This window comes from Mastigoproctus giganteus, chromosome 5, assembly GCF_048544385.1.
Source record: "Mastigoproctus giganteus isolate SK-2022 chromosome 5, ASM4854438v1, whole genome shotgun sequence".
Taxonomy (NCBI): domain Eukaryota; kingdom Metazoa; phylum Arthropoda; class Arachnida; order Uropygi; family Thelyphonidae; genus Mastigoproctus; species Mastigoproctus giganteus.
The window spans coordinates 89,719,327-89,742,178 of NC_143579.1; the positions used below are offsets into that span (position 1 = coordinate 89,719,327).

The 22,852-nt window shown below is 39.8% G+C and overlaps 1 protein-coding gene across 3 annotated transcripts in view; it reads right to left on the bottom strand.

Moving 5' to 3' along the window:
• Positions 1 to 22,852, bottom strand: part of LOC150085550 (choline transporter-like protein 1) — a 361,536-nt gene that overhangs the window by 182,791 nt on the left and 155,893 nt on the right. For all 3 annotated transcript variants that reach the window (XM_090373336.1, XM_090373335.1, XM_090373334.1), the window contains exon 3: positions 11,100 to 11,210. In XM_090373336.1, coding sequence (XP_090229462.1) covers positions 11,100 to 11,210 — 111 coding nt within the window. The remainder of the gene's footprint in view (positions 1 to 11,099; positions 11,211 to 22,852) is intronic.

The following is a 22,852-nucleotide window of genomic DNA, read 5'->3' on the forward strand; positions in this document are numbered from 1 at the left end:
AAATAAGAGAAAATTTAGTTTTTCTTTGTTTTTTTTTAAATATCAAGTTCCAATAATTCGTTGTTATTTTTGTTTACATAAGAAACAGTGGATGTAAGTTAAGTAAATTTACATAAACAAGTAAATAATGAATAAACAATGCAAATAGAATCAACAAACACCACCGCAGTGCATGATGAGAGCGAAACGGCTATATGGATGTTATTTAGAGTTATTACAAAGTAGTTTGACAACTTAAAACATTTGTAAGCACCATAATTTTATAAACTGAGGGGAAGACAACAAATTACAGTTGTCACACTTATTGAACGTTCACAGAGCATAATAAAGGGCAAAATAAATATTAATATACATTTCTGTGTAACAAACACAAATTTTCAAAGCAGGTTATTTTCAGCAACACAATTGAAGTCTTACGAAGAACACAAGTCCAAAATACTTCTGCAAAAAATATAACTGTCGATCAGAAACACGAAAATCCACAGATAGATGGCGACACGTCCAGGCGCAACACTACTGTACATTATTTCAGACTAGGATGAGAACCGCGGTCATCATCTAGCCCAGTGCTTCTCAAACCTTTTTGGATCACCGCGCCCCCTAAAAAAAGCCCTCGCCAGGGCTTTTTTTTAGCCTACCAATATAAAGTGAAGCTAAATAACTGAAATGAATATTTGTCTGTTTGCCTCCAAAAACGCAAATACAGCCCTGCATGTATGTGTGTGAATTATAAAGAAAACTATTTACTGCACTTTATTCCTTCTTCGTAAAAAATTACAACTACATAAATAAAGTCAGTTATAATCACTTAAATTAAGTCATAAAAATGAAAGTTAATTACATAAATAAGTCATGATATTAATGGAAATAGTTAATTATATTTTAATATTTAATGCGATGGATGAGCTTGGTGGAGGTTTATTAGCTTATCAATATTAGTTTAATATCTGTAAGTAGAAGTCGTAAATCGCCACGTTTAACAACATCCAGACAAAATCTTTGTTTTGTCAGCAATTGAGATACAGCACTGAAACCGGTTTCGACTAGATATGATGTTGGAAAAGAAATAAGTAATTTTTTTTTTTTTACAATTCCCCACAATTCAGGATAATGGTCAGGGATTTTCTTTTGTAACCAAAATTCCTGATATGAATTTTGAAATTTTGGCTTCAGTTCAACTTCATTTTGTAACTCAATCAATTCTTCTACAAAACGTTCACCATCGTCTGTTCACAACCCAATCTGGAATTTTCAAATTAAGGAGATCTTCGAACCTTTCCTGCATATCTCTGTGCAACATTTCTAGATGATAACAAAAAGTTAGTAGAGTTTCATCATCTATTTTTTTTTCCTTTTTTCTCTATTTCCAACAGATTTGGAAATTGATACAATTCACGTCGTCCTACGTTGCGCATAAAAAGTTTTAATTTTGAAATAAATGCGGAAATTTGAGTTTTCGCCTTAATAAGAGTTACATCTTGTCATTGTAAATGTAAGTTCATTGAGTTGAATCTAGTAAATAAATCTGCAAGATAAGCAATATCAGTTTTCATTTTCTTTGTTCCTATCTTCAAAAAACTCTACAACAGTATCAAAGAGTTCATAAAATCTGTTGAGACAGTTGCCTTTTGACAGCCACCAACTCTTTGACAGCTCGGAGTGAAGTAGCAATCGTTCAAAATCTTCACTGTTTTCATCAAAAAGCCTTCGAAATATACGATCATTCAAAGAATGTGCTTTAATTTTGTTTATAGCAGTAATAACAGTTTGTAGAGAATTGTGCAGTTGATCACCAAGTTTTTTCGCAACTAAATGCTGACGGTGAACGACACAATGAACAGTAATAATATTTGGCACAGCATTTTTTAAATAAGCCATAAAACCCTTGTAACGGCCAATCATTGATGGTGCTCCATCCGTTGCACAAGCAAGTACATTTGTAAGTGGAATTTCCCTGTCTTTAAAAACTTTTCAGTAACCTGAAATATAGACTCGCCTTTGGTATACGTTTCTAGATATATTGCAAGTAATAATTCTTCGTTCAACTTTTCATCTTTTATGAAACGTACGTATCCTAGTAGTAGTAAAGATTCGTTACCTGGCAGAGTTGATGGCCTATCGCCCCCCTGTCGCCCCCTTTCATGCCTAATGAAAGGGGACGCACTGATCTAGCCCGACAACAATTTTTCTCAATTGAGAGTGATTTCAATCTTAGTCAGCAATTTTCGTAAAGTAATTATTTTAGTTGTGCTTTTTTGTAATTTCCCTTATTTGGAGGGAGGCATTTAAAAAAAATCGATCATGCGTTATACTGAATGCACTCATGTTTTGTAACAAAAGGGGGGAAAAAAGTTGTTTATTTATGTCAGGCCCACTTACTCATCAGCCACCAGAAGTATTTACATATATACAGATACAGTGTGAGGTACAGAAAGAGGACAGTAAGCAATTATATGATATTAATTTTTGTCTTAATCATTTCCAATTTATATATATCATATTGTTAAATATGCAATGTGTTTGCAATAATACAGCAACACTGAGGAATAGAATTTGATAATTATAAAGAGAGACTGAGCAGCTTCTAAATGTTAACGTACAAGAGAAATATTAAAAACACGAATTTAGAATAAGATTTATTTCAATACAACAATAATAACAATATTAACACTATAAAATATTTAAGCATTTATGGCACGTGTAATTCAAAGGATTCTTTTAAGGAGTTCGCATGAAGTGGGATGAATGAAGTTCGCATTATGTGGGATTTGAAATTGCATTGAGTTCACATCCCATATCATGCATGCTGATCGTTCATTATTATTAATTCTCGGTATACTTAGACGAAAGGTAGAGGAATCTCAGGTACCAGAGTTGGGAGGCATTAAAATTTACAGCCTCAAGAAGCACCGGACTAAATCCACTTTGGTGTTAATAAGTTTTTAAAGAAAATATGTCTTTATGTTTTCTTCTGTTGTTGCAGAAGTTGAGTTTGAAGATATCGAAAATGTCTGCATAATTTTTAGTGTGTTACGGATCTTATTTCTGTAACAGAGGTATCTGATGAATCTCCTTTGAGACTTTTTGATGTCTTATTATTATTATTGCCATATGGTGCAAGGAAGCCTCAGGCTGAGTGAGTGAGAGAGAGTGAGAGATCCAGATCCAGTTCAGGACCCTGGGTGTGTGCCAAGCCCATGCTCACCAGATGTGAGCCCCTGGTCTTCCGCTAGAGTGGAGTGATGTGGATTCCAGCTAGTGGGTGCATAATCTAGAATGTGTTACCAGTGATGAGCAGAGTACGACAAGTGCCTTGTCTGATGTGAACTTGGAACCTTGCCTTTTAATAAAACCTGTCATTCTGTGTTCTGAGTCGGTAATGTTGCAGATATGTTTATGAAATGACTCATTAGATTCTAAGTCCAAGGTCATTGATACTGCCAGTCGGGAAATCAAAAAATTTCAAGTTTGTAGTTATACTTGCATGGCTGTCTTTTATTAATTTTATGCCAAAAATGGGATCTGAACCGCGTTGAGTTACATTTTGACTAGTACGGACCGTGACAAGTTACACTTTTATTAACACTGATCGTGATGAATTATTATATTTTAATAGGGACCAGGAAATTTCATTAGCGACCCTGGTTTATATGGTATTGATGATTGCATTGAAACTGTAGAACGTAAAAAGTTTCGTTCTCTCTGCTCTACACATTAGCAAGCCGGATTACCTGGGGTACAATAGCGAGGTTACCAGAGTTCTCAAAGTCGCTGGAAAACCCCGGAACAGTTCAATTATTATTGACCTTACTTTTAGGGCCTCTAAAAATATGTGTACGAGGGTCCCACACTGTATAAACCCAGCATTACCTCCCCACCCATACCCGTGATATATGGAAGGCAGGAGTAATAATTACCGGGTTATTTTATTTAAGGAAATTAGACTGGACCGCGTATACGAAAAAAAAAAAAAAAAAGCAGCCGATTGTAAAATTTTAACTTCAAATATAAAACCATGTTATCTTAAATCCCAGTTTGTAAACCCAAGGCCTTGAACAAAGATAGCATCTTTGCTCGAATTCTTGATCACATAAATCAAGTTTTTTTTTTTTTTTTTTGGTTTATTTTACTGTATAATTGTTAACTCCGTTAATGAACTTCTAATGCAGTGAGTGTTCTCAATATCGATACGAAGAGAACTGACCTTGTTGGCATCATTCCAGCCACGTGCATAAAATCGATATGTCATCAAGTATCAGCAGGAAACGTGTTCAACGCGTTCGTTCGTGCACAGGCTCAGTTTTTATTAAGTTTGGATAGGTGGTAGATGACTTTCATCAACCGGTGAAATACCACCACTTTGCTTATTGGAGGCTTGAAGTGGTGAAACCCATGTTTAGTTCTCTAGAGCAAAGTTTCCGGCATCCCCCTCCCCCCATACTTCTCCTTCAACCCATGCACGGTACTAAGTACTAGTACTATAGGTTTTGATACCTTTCGTGTTTGGGGTTCATAAAAAAAAAAAAACAATGTAGGAGCAATTTTATCCTGCAACACAAATTAGTCATAGTTTCAAAATGGTTCCATATGCAGCTTCTTCAATATCTGTAAAGAATTTAGACTTTGCAGATTGTCTTGTTACAGATGTCTTATTGAGGAATTGTCTTTTAACTACGGAGAAAAAAAAAAAAAAAAAAAAGGCTGCCCGAACAGATATATAAACTCTTCAGAAAACTCTCAACTTATATTTTGACTTTTATACGGTATTGGTTGGCATCACACAAAGGTTGATATATTTCTGACGTGCTGTGGAGCGTCTTCTTCCAGTCTTCTAACGTCGTTATTTATTAATGAGTTGAGCGTTTTAGGCTTCACTGAGTTATTTCTCCCCCAAATCAGTGTAAGCGAGACTTGATGGTGCTATCTAACTGTTCAATGATAGGAAAATATAATGTTTATTGTACAGTACATGTAAAAATATACAATATACACTAAGTGATCACTGAATTATGACCACCTATCTAATACTTCGTAGGTCCTCCTTTTGCCCTCAGTACAGCAGCTATCTGACGTGGCATTGATTCAACAAGATATCGGAAGCGTTCGGGAGGTATGGCAAACCAACTGTGTGTAATGCGGCTAGCAATGCAGGTATGGAGGTGATTGGTGTATCCAGACGCCTGATATGCCTTTCCATAGTGCCCCAGAAGTGCTCTATGGGATTGATATCGAGGGATTTCGGAGGCCAATCGATATGCTGGAAGTCAGAACTGTGTTCCTCAAACCATTCCTGTACATCAAGTTCCCGATGGCTCGGCGCATTGTCATCTTGGAAGACACCATCGCCATTCGGCAAAAAGTGTAACTTAGCGGGGTGTACACAGTCAGCAAGCAGTTGACAATAGCGGAGAACACTGATACGTTGTTCCACATGCACCAGGGGTCCAAGTTCCTGCCAGTGAAATATGCCCCACATCATACAACTGCCTCCACCCGGCTGCACTTTTGGTACCATGCATGCAGGATGAAGAGCCTCATGTTGTTGATGCCAAATCCGTACACGACCATCTGTGGTGTGGAGTAAATAACGTGACTCATCCGACCAGCACACCTTCTTCCAGTCTTCTAACGTCCAACTTGCATGCTCTTTGCACCAGGCAAGTCTTTTACGCCGATGAACATTGGTTAGGAGAGGATGCCGTAGGGATCGTTCTGCTGATATAGCCCATACATGCGAGCGTGCGACGCATGGTCATACCAGATATTGTTCCGGGTTGGCCCATGTTGTATTGGGTTGTCAACTCTTCAACAGTGCTGCGCATGTTCGCTTGTACGAGTCGTCGGACCCAGCGCTCACCTCTAACATCAACCTTTCGCTGACAGGCCGTCAGGTCGTTGATTGACCATTTTGACGCCAGTCCTGGTACACTTTAACAACGGCGGCTCTCGAACACCTCATCAGTTCAGCCGTTTGGGAAATTGAGGCACCAGCTCATCGAGCTCCCACAATCTGTCCTTTATCAAAGTTCGATAAATCTTTCCTTTTACTCAGCACGCTCGGAATTTTACTACCTACTGAACCACGGACATCTTATCTATGCTATGTAGGTAGGCTAACTGCGCACTCTCGTACCTCACTTGGTCAACGGGTCGCATTCAGTTTTCATAGGGGTGGTCATAATTCAGTGATTACTCAGTGTATACTTATAAAACATACACCCCACCACGGGGAGCTGTGCCCTCGTGGTAGTTTCGCCGTCCACCTAACGCCGTGTTAAAAACTTGATTTCGAGTCCCGTTGATGCCGTGAAGAAATTTTATGGGCCTTTTTCACAATGTGGCTGTTGTTATTTGGTTTTTAGGAGCATTAGCAACTAAGGCTAATGCCGAAGAAGTGCTTCAGAACAGTAAGGAGAGCTGGTAGGTATATTCTATCTTATGCCGATTTAATGTCCAGGAAGATGATTTCAATCTGGGATTTGTTATTGATGGCCTGTTGGATTCTGAAGAGGGTATCTAGAAGATTTGTAGTTGTTGATCTCTTGTGCAGAACGGTATGAATGTACTCGGGCCTGTGACTAAAGCAGTGCTGGGCAATTGCTGGCTGAATCGCTTTTTCAAAGATTTTAAGTAAAGAGCAACTGGTGGAAATTGGTCGCAGATCTTTCGGAGATTTGGGTTTCCTAACCTTTGGAACGAGCTTGACATTGTAAGATCTCCAAATTGATGGAACTCTTCCAGATTGTAAGATTCGTCTGAAAATGTCAACAATGTACGTGCTGCATATTTTTACTATGAATAATGGAAAACCGTCTGGTTCTACAGTAGCCTTGTTAGGTAATTTGTTGATGACATCAATCAGGGTCTCCCTAGATATTTCTATATCATTCATCTGTGCCCTAGGTAACCAGTCCTCCTGTGAGGGAGGGGAATCTGGATCTGGAAAACTTGCCTGCAGGAGGTTGCACTGTACCCATTCCTGGAGAAACTTTTGATCAATGATATGATGGTTTGTCTGGTGTGATAGAATCCTTCTACCCCTCTTCAACCTATCAAGGACAGCTTGGTTTAGGACTTGTATTTTCTTTTTTAGGAAGTAAGCTCTTTCTTTCTTAAATATAGTGAGGTCTGAGGAAAGTTGAGATTTCTGTCATTTCCGGTAGGCCTTCTGTTTCCTGATGAAGGCCAACTTGGTTTCCTTATTAAAACACCGCAAATTCTAACTTTCTTGGATGCACCACGGAATGCAATTAACTTCAGTTGTTTGGACAAGGCCATAGTTGCATCCTCTATCAATTTAGAATAGAGGCATCCCTAGTCAAATCCGCTCAAGCACTGTAAAATGATGTCCGGCTTGAGATATTTCGTAGAGAAGACAACCCCAGGCAGTTCAGCAGCATACTCATCAGTTAACAGGGGAATTGCTATGCATGGATAACTGGCATGCAATTGGCAGGTGATTCGATTGAAATTGGAAATTGCTAGGCAGGAGCTTGATGTCTGGTAGGTTATGGAATATTAAGTTGAGCGGTTGGCCTTCTAGTAGCTGGCACTAAGAACCGTGTAAGTCAAAGGTCCGAAGAGTGACCTCAAGACCCACAAGGGCATCGTCGTGCTTAGGGAGCGGCAAGTTGAAATCACCCGCAACTATAGTTGGAGTTCTAGGTACTAAATTTGTTGCCAACCAGGTGAGCAGCTCAGATCTAGAGTCTTCATTGTGATCTGGGGAGATGTAAACCAGGCAGCACTGAATTTTAATAACATGACTTCTCAGCGTTGTACAGATTGCATCAAAGTTGTTCGACTGGCTTACCCTTGTACTTATTGGCTGAAAACGACCGTTAAAAAGATTTCACCACCCCTTGAATTCCCAATGTGCTTGTAGGGAGTGTTAAGAGGTACAAGATCAAGCTGCCTATTCGCCGATAGCAATGTTTCAGCAAGACAAATGAAGTCAAACTCGTCAAGAAAAAGAAGGGTCTGTAAGGAGTGAAGCTTGTTTTTTATGCTGCATACATTCTGCATAAACCACAAAAGCTTTCCGCCTTGTGAACCTGGTTGCATATTGCCCTTTTGTTGCTATGCCTGTATGTCCTGTCTGGATCTGTTGTACGTGATCGGTCTACTGCTCTTGATACAGCTTAATGAGGGTACCTAAGGGCCAGCAGCTAGAATCCAAGACGATATGCTTCGCATTCGCTGGGCAGGAGATGATAAAGGAAGAGTAGGTCGGAAACCTCGTTTTGATAGCCTTTGCATCAATCTTAATTCCATGTTCATGAGCAAAGAGATCCTTGATACTTTCTGCTTGCGTTGAAGGACACAGTCTCGAAACAAAAATTCTTTCTCTGGTCTGTACAGCTGATATATTATAATTCTTCTCCAGTCTTCTCGACTGAGTGGCCGAAAGCGGTTGGCGAGGGGCAGAAACTTGTGTCTCCTGTATTGGTAATCTGTTCCCTTGGGGTTCCACTGTCAAAGTGTCTTGGGTGGAAATAGCCCTTTGGGGGTTATGGCTATAAGATTGTGCTTGAGGGTTCAATTGATGAAGATGACTCTAGGCTTGTTGTTTGTTTGTTGTTAGTTATTTTGGTTTTTAGGAGTATTAGCAACTAAGGCCATATTTCTCCGGGGATATGCGGTGGTCATTCCCTGACCTTTCCGCATCCTCCGTATTTGGTGGGCACGGGCTCGAACCCCGGTATAATCAAGAAGCGTGTGCTACGCACTGCTGCTCCTGCCCACCTGGCTACGGAGATGCCATGACTCTAGGCAACCACCTGACCAAAGGTCCATCCATTCCTGTTTTGGCGTGGGGTTCTCTCATCTCCATCATGTTGTTACCATGGTTGGGCAGATTCGGAACCAGGCGACCATGCTTCTGTTGTAATCTGCAAGGTTGATACGAGTTAGGTTCACCCAGATTCCAATGGATCCTGGGTACGTTGACTATCAGCAACCATGGGCAGATCAAGCTCAACGGGGTCAGAATGCGAGGGATGCGTATCCAGTGGGTTCAGATGAACGGCAGGAGTGAAGATCTGCTGAGTCAACCTCTCTGCAGCTAGAGGTGAACTCCGTAATTTTTTTGGATCAGTTGTCCCTTGCTGGGATCGAACAGTTTGTGCTGAGGGTCGGGGTGGAGCCTCATCCACATCACGTAAACGTTCCTGAGGTTCCCGATGATTCATCACTGACGTCTGACTAGAAGGAAGACATCATTCACTAACAAAGATTTTTCAAATCTCTGAGTTGATCGTTCAGCAAGAGAAATTGATCCAGTATTTCTGTGTTTTGGGCTCTGAGCCTTCTATTCTCAGCATTAAGGCAAGCAAGAGAATCCATTATTGGAGACAGGACCTCTCCTAAGCTGATCTTGAAACCCTCAGGTAGGGCATTGAGTGTAGCGGTGTTATCACTTAAAACGTTTTTTATTTCCAAAATTTCTGAGGGGATATTCATCGGGGACACCCTCGCGGAGACGGCAGGAGCGAAATCGTATTCCCGTTCCAAAAAGGGCCTCCGTAGCCGAGTGGTCAGGAGCGGGAGTGCAGCGGCACACGCTCTTTGAGTAGACCGGGGTTCAAGCCCCTGACTGCTAAATACGGTCGATCTGCCAACCCGCACTGGACCAGCGTGGCAAATTATGGTCCATTTCCCTCAGCATGAATTGTTGAGGAGGCTTCCATCCTGCAGTGGGTTGATAATGGCTGCAATTTACTTTTTTTTATTTACTGTCCCAACCGATAAGCTTGCATTACGAGGCGTTCTCGATGCAAGCGATGATGTAGAGCTTTCGACATTCGAACAGAGCACCTGAAACAACCCCGAGGACGCGGAAGGAGTTGCCTCGTTAAGGTTGATAGAAGGTACCTCTTCCTCCGAGATATCCGCCGGTTTAGAGTTACTTTCACAGAGGTGGCAAAGCCATTTCCTTCTCCTTTGTTTGCTCAACCGTTTGACTTTAGGTGTCTGTCAATTACGGCAGAAGATTCTCCGGCACGAAAAGCAACGTATCGTCGGGGCCTTCGGTTTACTCTCACAATCGGCATAGGACATTTGCTGAACACCCGTTCTATCCTTCATTGTATCAATCTTAATTGGAAGTGAAGGCGCCGGCTTAAGAGGGGATGAAGTGTATTGGTAGGTGGGCAGTAATCAGGAAAGTGAGAAGGCAGGGCGAAAGAAACTGTCTTGATGGCAATATGCCAACTTAGCAGCTTGAAGCGCAGTATAAATTCCGAGAAAGCTCACAATTAATAATCCAAGTAAAAGTGGTCTGTTGAGAGTGTTGTCCAGGCAAAAAGCTGACAATTTCCAAAACTTGGTTGCCCAGCATATAGCAGACAAATCACCAAACGCTTGATTGCCAAATTTCTTCCGCCCTTTAGAGGAAGGGTGAGATGTAAATGAATAACGTCTTGGTGGTTATAAGTGAAGTATAATTTTATTTATCGATGTAGTAGATTCGAAATCAGTACAAGGAATATGATCTATTGGAAGCTGGTTTCACAAACATCGGATGTCTATCAGAAAGGAAATGTCTATTGAATAAGAGAGCGGTGAATAACTAATGATAAAAAAATATATATAAATAAATGAAGTTGAAAACGATTTCGTGTTTTTATTCGTTTGTTATTGAAATGATTATTGGAAATAGAGGATGAGTATACTATATGCGGGACGTGTTAATAAAAATATTCATTGCGTTGCATTGTTCTTCACAAAATATCATATAACTCCGTTGACTATATACGGTATTTAGATTTAAAAATCTAGCGGAGGGTGCTGCAGTTCCGCAGTGCCTACCAACGAGCCGCCCCTGGTAATAACATGGATGAGGTTGAAAGAACTGTGCATAATTAAATATGAATGTGCGTGAACTATAAGTTCGAGCACATCCGTATTTAATCGTGGCGTCCGAATTTCAGAACTAGTGAGAATAATGTATAATGTTTAAATGTGATGTGCTGCGTAAATTTTTGGGAAGGATATATTTAATCTCATTTTTGTTTCGCCAGATATTAGCCTTTCAATTATTAATATTTTCAAGTTCGTTGACTTGTGTGCGTGCACGAGTAACAGGATCCATTACTTACCAAAAAGCCACAAAAAGCCATAAAAAGCAACAAGAAGATAACATCTCTACAATGTCTGTCTTGGACTGGGCCCTCGAACTGTTCCAAATTGGGAAGGGTCCTGCCATTCACCTGAAAAGAATATCAGATGGTTTAGTAATAAATTAAACTTCACTTGGTTAAAATAATTCTATTCAGTTTATCACTGAGTCAAATGTTTTTATTTTCTGAAAGAAATAGTTTATTAATTAAATAGTAAGATTATTATTATCATTAAAAAATAATAATTAAATAGAGAGAATGAGAGAGAGAGAGAGAGAGAGAGAGAGAGAGAGCTAGCTATCTCAGTTTCATCTTCCTGTGGCGTCTAGCTGTTAGAGCCAGAATGCGGACATCCTGACACATTGCAGCATTTACCGACCTTGAACTTGCCTTACAGTCACTTCTCCAGATTCCTAACATTGTCTCGTGGACTGCACAAATCCGATAAATAAATCAAGCAGTTTGATCTTCTTGCGCATTTTTCCTGAAAATAGCTAGAAATGGATGGTGCCGGATAATGAATTGTCAGATTTGGGGCATCGGACAGTAAGCTTGTACGAGGAGCGGTATGAAAGTAATGTCTCCTATTTAATTCCTAAACTATGCCCTTTTTACATTAATAATCCTCAATCGTTATTACACACCGTCATTTTTCTACAAAGTTACCATCATTTTCTATGCACTTCTGCCATCTCTGAGTCAGACGCTGTATTCCAATCCTGTAAAAGTCCTTACTCTCGCTCCGGAGGGCTTCTCGAACACTGTGCTTCAGCTGGTCGTCGTCCGAAAAATAAGTTCCACGTAGTGCCTCCTTCAGCGGGCCGAAGAGGTGATAGCCGGAAGGCGCAAGATCCGAGCTATGCGAGGGGTGAGGAAGAACGATGCACCCAGTTTTGCAGTGGCCTCCATCGTGCACAGACTGGTGTGGGGTTGTGCGTTGTCATGGAGAAGAAGAACCTCATTAAGATTTTTGTCCAGTCGAACTCTACGGATGCGAGTTTTCAACTTTTTCAACGTTTCCACATATCGATCTGAGTTGATTGTGGTGCCGCGCTTCAAGAAATCCACAAGCAAGATCCCATCTCACTGTGGCTTGTCAACAATGTCACTTTCCCCACTCTTAAAGTGTTTTACCCAACGTTTAACTGTTCTCACATCTACAGTTGTCACCATAAACATTTTTGAGACGCTTATGGATTTCGATAGATGCCACTACTTTGGTAAGAAATTCAATCGCCACTCTTTGCTTGATACGTATATCTCTAACATCCAATATTTTGAATTCTCCGTGTGCTGCACTCACGAGCTCGATCACAGAGCCACTCAACATGGTGAAACTGGAGACCTCTAGTGACCACTCAGTGATACGCGAAATGATCTACGGCGCCACATTTGAAAGCAAAAAAATTAGGAGGCACTACTTTCGTACGGCCCTCGTAAATACTTGTAAAATCATAAATTCATTTATTTATTTATTTTTTTTGTCATTAGTTATTCACCGCTCTCTTATTCAATAGACATTTCCTTTCTGATAGACATCCGATGTTTGTGAAACCAGCTTCCAATGGATCATATATTTCTTGTACTGATTTCGAATCTACTACATCGATTTTGTTTAATTGCTTGAGTGACAAATTTTGACATTTTTGTCAAGACCTGAAGAACATACTCTGAAGTATTTCTTTCTAGTTGTAGTAATTCTCTTCAGTCGTGTTATTAATTCTCTGGTTCTTTTTTCTCCTCTTTGCTGCTAGTGCTATATGGCAGTGGTCTCAAACTGGAGGCCTGCGGGCCGCATCCGGCCCCCGAAGCAATTTTATGTATTTGTTGTAAATACGGTGCTTATACAGGGTGTCTCAAAAATATTGGTACAAACGTTTAGGGGAGGTAGGTAACATCTAAAGGAATGTGAATCACATAGGAACCCATAACCGGAAACGTCACGGGAAAGTAGTAGTAGAGGCACAAGAAGCAGAAATGACACAAGACAGTAATTAGTGGCAAACATTTATTTGACATAATATTAACAATGGAGTACGCAATGGATGCATTTCATGATGTTACAACAGTTGCTCGAAGGTTCCACCATGAGATGCGATGCATGCGTGACACCGACGCAGCATGGATTGGCGGACACAGTCGAACACACCTGGAGTTCCTTTGACAGTAGCAGCAGCGCAGACGAGTCTCGCCACGAGATACGTTTCCGTCTCCACAGGCGATTCATACGCGAAAAATGCATGGGATGCATATAAATTATCAAGCGACTCAGAAGTCTATGGCGGATATAAGCTAGACTGTAATCAGGTCACAAAGGAGGTTAGGCAGGCGAAGGCAGATTACGAGAAATCTTTGGCAAAAGATGCTAAGAGAAACAGCAAGGATTTCTTTACTTATATAAACTCTAAAAGGAAGGGGATGAATCTGATTGGTCTACTTGATATCGATGGTTCGACTGTTGATGATCCTGCTCAGCAAACAAACTGAATGACTATTTGCATCTACATTCACACATGAGGAGTTATTAAGGTTTGAAAATGACAGAAAGTTATCAAATTGTAGCAGGGTGCTTAATGATTTTGTAATAACTGAAAGCAAAGTGGAAGAGAAATTGTTGAAGTTAAACATAAGAAAGGCACCTGGGTTGGATGGGATCTATCCAGTTATATTAAAGAAGGTGGCAAAGCAACTAAGCAAACCCTTAGCCATAATTATGAGAGCATCCTTGGACTCAAGGGAGGTCCCCACGGACTGGAGATGTGCAAATGTATCCCCAATTCACAAAGGGGGATCGAAGGGTGACATGAGTAATTACAGACCAGTTAGTTTAACTTCTGTTCCGGGTAAAATAATGGAGTTACTGGTTAAAGATGCATTGCAGGATCATCTATACAAGACTGCAGCAATAATTTAGACACAGCATGGGCTTGTTAAGGGAAAGTCTTGTCTGACAAATTTGATAGGATATTATGATGTGGTTACAAAGGAACTGGATGCAAAAAATAATTTTAATATCATATATTTGGATTTCAGAAAAGCTTTTGACACTGTTGCGCATTAAAGACTATTGTACAGATTGGAGCGGAATCTTATTAAGAGTAAGTTGCTACAATGAATAAAAGGATGGTTGAGTGGGAGAAGACAGAGGGTGGAAATTAATGGGTGCTACTCTTCGTGGACTAATGTTATTAGTGGAATCCCACAGGGTTCGGTGTTGGGTCCTCTGTTGTTTTGGATATTTATCAATGATATTGATGAAGGCATATCAGGCTTAGTGTCGAAGTTTGCAGATGATACAAAGGTTGGCAGGGTTGTTAATGACAGTAATGGCAGTGCACTACTGCAACAGGATCTAGATAATTTGGGCAGATGGGCTAAGAAGTGGCAACTGAAGTTTAACCTTGACAAATGCAAAGTACTGCATATGGGTAGAAGTAACCCCAGAGAAACGTACCGACTGTGTGGTACTACACTTAAGGTGGTAGAAAATGAAAAAGACCTGTGAGTAATTGTGCAGTCAGATATGAAGTTTTATGAGCAATACAGAAAGGCTGCCAGGGCAGGTCATGAGGTTTTGTCAATGATATATAGGAATTTTGCTAGCAGGGAAAAGGAGGTGATTGTTCCTCTGTATAAGGCAATGGTCAGGCCACGCTTTGAGTACTGCGTACAGGTCTGGAGGCCTCATTTTTGGAAGGATGTAGTTTGCTTGAGCGTGTACAGAGAAGGGCAACAAGATTGGTGAGGGGAATTAAGGGGATCCTCTTACCAAGAGAGGCTTTAGTTCTGCAAATTGCAGTGGCTGGACACTAGGCACCTGCGCGGTGATCTGATTGAGATGTATAAGGCCTTGAATGGGTTGAGCACGCTGAATTCTGATGGGATCCTTCCACTTGTTCAGAGTACGAACCTAAGGGGCCCTAAATTCATATTAAGAAAAGACAGATGTAGAATAGATGTGCGGAAATTTGCCTTTAGCCAGCGGGTGGTTAATTGCTGGAACAAACTTCTATCTCTCGTTGTGAAAGTTGATTGGTTAAATAAATTTAAGGAGGAACTGGACAGGCATTTGGAGGGAATGGTGTGATTTTTTTTTTTTTTTTTTGGCTGATGCTGCATAAGCTCATACACTTGCTTTCTTGCATCACATGCCACTACTAGTACTACTACAGATTTGAGGGTCCCCCACAGAAAGAAATCAAGGCTCGATAAATCGTAGGGGCCAGGCAACGTGTCCATCACGGCCAGTCCATCGATGCCCAAAACGGTCACGAACACACCGTCCATAATGGGCAGGCGCCTCGTCATGTTGAAACCAAATGTTGCGTCTCACATTTGCTGGAACATCGTGAAGTAACCCTGGTAGAACTTGTTCAAGAAAGATCCGATATTTAGCGGAGTTCATGCGGGATGGTAACAGGTATGGGCCAACTAAGCAGTCACCGACCATACCTGCCCACACATTTATTGCGAAGAGATGTTGTGCCGTATGGGGGCGCACAATCTGTGGGTTGTCATGATCCAACACATGAGCATTGTGCTGATTGAATAAGCCTCATCCGTGAACAAATCATAGGCTGGAAAATTCAAGTCTTGAACACTTTGTTGGAGAAACCACTGCGCAAAAGCCACACGTGCAGGATGATCTTGGGGGAGCAGTAACTGAACCCTTTGGAGATGAAAGGGGTGTAAGGAATCATCGTGTCAGATACGCTGTACACTGCAACGACACACTCCAAAGGCAGAGGCAACGGCACGTGTGCTGGTAGTAGGATTATTCTGGACGGCATTCAACACACTTTCTTCCATGGCGGGAGTTCGCGTCGAACGTGGTCTGCCTGCACTACTCCTGTTACCTCTAAATGACCTATAATCGCACAAATGTTGATGCACACACGCGCAAAGAAACGGTGGTCCGGTACATGTCTGTCTGGAAAGCGTTTTCCATAAATTCGTTGAGCGACTCGTCCATTGCCCTCTGCTAATCGATACACTAGGTGCATGTCTGCCAGCTCACAGTTCGTATATCGATGCATGCTCTTCGTGCGGCGACTACCGCGTCGTCTACCGACTTACGGTGCGTTTCCGATTATGTGTTACTATGCGATTCACATTCCTTTAGATGTTACCTACCTCCCCTAAACGTTTGTACCAATATTTTTGAGACACCCTGTAGTTTTAGAGACATAGAGATATGGACTGAGCTTAAGTGCGCGACTGCTATTGAAGGAAAAAGAGATAGAATAAATAGGTTGTCACTTTGTCTTTGTCACTGTATGCTTGTAAAACCACCTTCTCCCACCTTACCCCAGGCCACGTGGCTGGGGTAAGGTGGGAGAACTTCCCACGTCGGTACAATCAGTAAATTTAGTTCGCCAGCCGATAGTTGGTGGCGCTTCAGTATTCTGGTGTTTCCGATTTTTTCTATTGAGTTGGTACTTCTGATATATATTTTCCTTGAGTCAGTCACTAGTTGTTTATCTGGATGCACAGCTGCGCAGTTCATATTGCTATATAGATGGAGACAAACTAACGTACGGCTTATAAAACCTGTTTATTTGTGCTTGTTGTTAGATCTACAATATAGATCTAACGATAAACGATAGGTAATGATATAATGTAGATTCTACATTATATCAATACCTATCGTTTAGAATTGTGCATAAATTTTGAGTGTTGCTTTCATACGAAAATTCATCTTGTTAAATTAAAGTTTTAAATAAAATTATGTTAATTATTTTAATTAAGAGATTAAACTGCAAGCCATGTGTTTAACAAAGGGTAAAAGAAAAGTGGGCGAAGAAGGACATGTTTTTCAAGATAAATGGGAAATTATGTTTTTGTGGTGTTGCGCGCAATAAAATTGTATGTTTTATTTGTAATAAGGCAATATCAGTTCCAAAAGAATAAAATTTACGTTGCCATTACGAAACGAATCATAAAGAAAAATTTGAAATGTTGGAAGGCAAATTGAGGGAAGAAAAGTTACAGTTTCTGAAATCTGGCTTACCACGACAACAAATTTTTTTTTTTTACTGAAGCAAATAAATCCAGTGAAGCAGCAGTTCACGCAAGTTTTACTTTCGCGCACGTCATTGTAAAACGATCAAAACCATTTACTGATGGCGAATTCCTTAAAGATTGTTTGGTTAAGTCTGCTGAACTTCTTTGTCCTGAAAAACAACAATTTATTTAAAAATATTAGTTTGTTAGCCAACACGGTAGCGGAACGTATTAACGAAATCGCTAGTGATTTACGATGTCAGTTAAAAGAAAAAAAGTATAGATTTTGCAGCATTCTCAATAGCAGTTGATGAGAGTACCGACATCACAGATATAGCACAACTTGCCGTTTTCGTACGAGGTGTTACTGATGAATTTGAAGTAATTGAGGAATTATTGGAAATAATTCCTATGAAAGGAAAAACTGGTGCGCAGGATATTTTTTCAGAAATAAAAACTGTAATAGAGAAATATAAATTAAGTTGGGATAAAATGGTTGGATTTGCAAGTGATGGTGCAGCTGCTATGGTTGGTAAAAAAAAAATGGAGTAGCGGTAAAATTAAGAAATATAGTGAAAGAAGAAAAATTGCAGAATAATTTTTGCACTATACATTGCATTATAGTAGTAATAAGATTAACATCCGTTTCTATTGATGGGGGTAGACTCTTCCACCCACACCTGAGGATTTTTATCCTTATCCTTGTCTTTATCTTTGTCCAACCGAGGAGCAAGCACTCTGGGCGTTTTAGGTGTTTTCGGGTTTTTTTTACCTCTAGACATTTTTACATTGTCTGGAGATTTCTTTCTCCTCACCGAATCCACTAACTGTGAACCGGAAGACGAATTCTCTGCTTCAGAATGTCTTGTTAAAGTTTTTTCTAAATCCGTATCCATGTTTAAGAGTGTATGTTTTAGTGAAGAAACAAAGCCATAAATAAACAATCTTATAGCTGGATAGATTTCTCTTCTTCAAAATATCCCGAAAATAATCACACAACTTCAAAATATGTATATTTTGAATTATATTATATTTAATATTATTCAGTACTATGTATTACTGAGATGGCACTAGTTAGAGTTTTCCATCTCCATGGATATTTTTAAACAAAATTTCTCAGGTAGCCATTTTCTCCCATGAAAAGTCTATGGGCTAATGCTAAGTCTATGGGAAATTTCAGAACGGTATATATTCCAGTGTTAACTCTATGTATTCCTGTGTATAGTATTCAAATAATGAAAGAGAATACTTCACTCAATGATATCAGCACAACCCCACAATTCCGACACCCAAAATTTAACACAACAACTCACCAACTCTTCGTCTTTAAGAAGCACGTAATTTTATAGCAGGGGGATGCTTAAAAAACTTTAAATAATCTTAAGAACAGGAGCACATTTTAACAATTAATCCAACCAACATTCCCTCTAGTGGCAGTTAATACGTATTATACAGTAAATCTTAATTGTTTATACAGTAACGTTAGAAGTGTCGTCAATAAAATGAGCGAATTCGAACTGCTGGTTAACACAAGTAACGCGGACATAATAGGGCTTACGGAGACGTGGTGCCACCCGGAAATTGGGGATGATGAGTTTAAGTACGGCTTGTGTAATGTATTTAGGAAGGATAGGGTAGATAGAAGGGGGGTGGTGGTGGGGTAATGCTTCTTATCAGAAGCAGCCTGAGTGCGACGATAGCTTTCCCGGATTCAGACATTTCACATGCTAGCATAGAGTCTGTATGGTGTGAGATAGTTGGAAACAAAGGTATAAGCGAGTAGGAGTACTCTACATGCAAAATTTGTACAAGTAAGCGTCAATGCCTTATTATGGGTGATTTCAATTTGCCTCTAATTGATTGGAGTAAATGGGAAGGAAACTCGACATGGGAAACAAAATTTTTAAATCAACTAGATGACAGTTATTTGTATCAACATGTCAGGGAAAGTACTAGAGAAAAGAATATCCTAGACCTCATAATCACACATGAATCAGATGACAAAACAGGGCTGACAGTAGAGGAACCAGTAGCAGGAAGTGATCACGGAGTTCTACGGTGGATGATGACGAGGGAGGTAGCAGAAGTAAAAGGCAAAGGAATGGGTTTTAATTTCAGAAAAGGAAATTACGATGCCTTAAGGTACTACATGGCCTCTATTAACTGGGTAGATATCGTGCAGAAAATGAATACATTTGAACTGTGGTACGATTTTAAAACATTAATCACAGATGCCTTGAATGCGTATATACCATTAAAAAATACTCCACGAGGAGTGTTCCAAGTTGGATGAATAGTGAAGTTGCCACATTAGTTGAGCAGAAAAAGGTGGCATGGAAAGGTTACAGAGCAATAAAAAGTACTGAAGCCTATAACAGCTACAAGGTGATGTGTAATAGAGCCATAGAAAAGGTTCGACAGGCAAAGGCAGTTTATGAGAAATCACTAGCAAACAGAACAAAGAGGGGGGGGGGATAAAGAATTCTTCACATATATAAATTCCAAGAAGAGCAGGACAGACCAGATCGGACCTTTACGTAAGGGAAAGGGGATAGTATTAAATACACCAGCTGCCGTTACAGATGAACTCAACAGTTATTTTGCATCGATATTTACAAATGAAAAGCCTTTTGTGGCAATGGGATATTGTGGGAGCGAAGTTAAAAATATGTAATTAATGATATTGAAATTTCGCAAGATTATTTAATGAAAAAACTTTCGAGCCTACAGACCAGTAAGGCTCCTGGAGTTAATGGAATATACCCTATAATGTTAAGGGAGGCGGCAAGCGAGTGCATTGAACCATTGAGGCTAATTATGCGAGCATCACTAGACTCTGGGGAGATTCCTTTGGATTGGAAAAGTGCAAATGTATCTCCCATACATAAGGGTGGCTCTAAAAGTGAAGTTGGAAATTATTGACCTGTCAGTCTGACTTCAGTAGTAGGGAAAATCATGGAGGCAATGATCAAGGGTGGAATTCAGGATCATTTGGATCGAATTGAAATTCTCAAGGGTACTCAGCATGGTTTTGTAAAGGGAAAATCATGTTTAACAAATGTTTTTCGCTATTTCAAAAGGGTCACTCACGAGCTGGATTTAGGGAATAATTTCGACATTGTTTATTTAGATTTCAGCAAAGCTTTTGACTCATTCCCACATGAGCGGTTGCTTTATAAGCTGGAACAGGTTGGAATCACTGGATAAAAGGATGGCTTCAGGGCAGGAGGCAGAGGATTGTGATAAATGGCTATTCCTCAGATTGGGTTGATGTAAGAAGTGGGGTTCCCCAAGGATCAGTATTAGGATCACTGTTGTTTTTAATTTTCATAAACGACATTGATGAAGGGATAGAGGGCGTGATGTCTAAATTTGCAGATGATGTTAAAATTGGTAGAGTAGGTAATGATCAATGTCAAGCTGAGCTTCTTCAGAGAGACCTAGATAGACTTCAGGAATGGTCAGAAAAATGGTAGCTATGCTTTAATCCAACAAAGTGTAAGGAATTACACCTGGGAAACAGTAATCCCAAAATAACTTATTCACTTGGTGGAGTTCAACTAAACCCAGTACTGGAGGAAAGGAACTTGGGTGTTACGATACGGTCAGACATGAAATTCTCTGAGCATTGTAAACAGGTTGCAAGGAAGGCCCATGGTGTCCTATCGATGATCTATCGAACCTTTGCAAGTAGAGATAGGGACGTGATAATCCCATTATATAAGGCTTATGTTAGACCACACGTGGAATACTGTGTTCAAGTATGGAGCCCGCACCTAAAGAAAGACATCGAGTTTCTTGAAAGGGTGCAAAGACGGGTAACTCGCCTGGTGAGATCGGCAAAAGGGCGTCCTTATGAAGAAAGGCTTCGAGTATGTGGGTTGCAGAGTTTGGAAACTAGACACCTTAGAGGAGATTTGATTGAGGTGTTTAAGGCTCTGAGAGGCATCAGTAAAATGAATGAGGACGAAATTTTCAAGATTATAAATGATGCTAGAACTAGGGGACATAAATTCAAGTTACGGGGGGGAAATATTTAGATTGGACTGCAGGAAGCGAGTTATAAATTACTGGAATAAGTTGCCTTCATGGGTGGTAGAGGCCGACAGTTTGGGGAAATTCAGAGGTCATCTGGATAGTACTTTCGGGTAAGGGAAGCGCATAGGATGATAGGTTTAATTTTCTTTCTTTTTTTAATTTTTTTATTAATTATTATTATTTATTTATTATTTATTTTTTTTGTTTTTATCATTGTTTTGTTCGGATTTTTTTTCCCCTTTTTTTTTTTTGGCTGGTGCAGCATAAGCCATAGGCTTTCTTGCACCATGCGGCCATTACTAATACTAATACTGATTATTACTTGCAGGTATAAGCATGTATGGCAGTATAACAACAGACCTTGTCGTAATGTTGAAATTGCCATTCTTGACACGTTAATGACTGGGGCACAGAGGCGGATTTAACGGCGGCCGCATCGGGCGCGTGCCCTGGGCCCCGACTTCTGAAGGGCCCACGCAAAACCCCAACAAATTAGTTGAACTAATATATTCAACTATTAGTTCAAAACTTTGTGATTATTATTATGCTATTATTAATTATATTCATATTTTATTGGAAATAAAACATTAATAGTACATAATATTTTTTTTTATTTATAAAAATCGTTAACATGTATTTTTATTTTTCCTGTCTCTCTTTTTTTTTAAGGGGCCCAATATTTTCTTCTGCGCCGGGGGCCTCAACCGACCTTAATCCGCTACTGCTGGGTCAACCTCAGCATGCAACTGTACCGTCATCTTTCCGTTAACCCTCCACTGCTGCGAATTTTTAGACGTCTATGTTGCATTATCCAAAAAGGAAAAACATAGTGACAAATGGGCCTGGAGTACTGGGGTCCATAATTTAACAAATAGATATTTATTGTATACCCAGTATACAATAAATATCTATTTGTTAGGAAAAACATAATTAGAATTATTTCTGTACTGTTTTTTAGATTATTAATGATAGTTTTGTTGTTATTGTCGCAGTGCTCACTTATATAGCTGCTCGATTTACATGTTCCGGAACCCATTGTCATGTGGTATATTCTGATGTGATATTTGGACTTATCATGTTAAACTGCAGTAGAACATCGATTTATAGATAAAAATTTGCGCAATTAAGTTAGAAAAATAATTAAAAAAAACAATGGTTATAACTTAGCTTTTGGCTACCAGCGCAGAAGTTGTCCGCCTCTACTGAGTGGTTTTAATAATCTAAATCTGTAGGTATCTTGGGAAGGTTCCTGTTTGAGTTAGGTATTTATAAGGTGACAGACTTTTACATTCTTTTATATGTTTTTAGAACTTTTGCATTATTTGTAATAAGATTTCTATTATTCAGAAGCATTTCTGTTGTTTTTTTGTAGGCAAGCAGTTTCACCAAAACGACGGCTCACATTTAGAAACTTCGTCTAAGAGAGTATAAAAAAAACCTATGTTATGATTATGACTTCATGTGTAGCATATCCGTGAGACTTGATGCCTGCCTGACTCCATGTTCTCTACCTTGACACAAACACATCCTGTTTGCCTGAAGGCCATCATTCTCTGAGTGGTTCTCCAGCTCCTCGCCAATTGAGCAGCGGGAGAACCATTTGGATTGTCAAACAGGCGGTTTGTCGGTAATTTTTATGACACAGATTTAAAATTAGCCCTCTCTTTATTCTTGCACACAAAAGAAAAGGC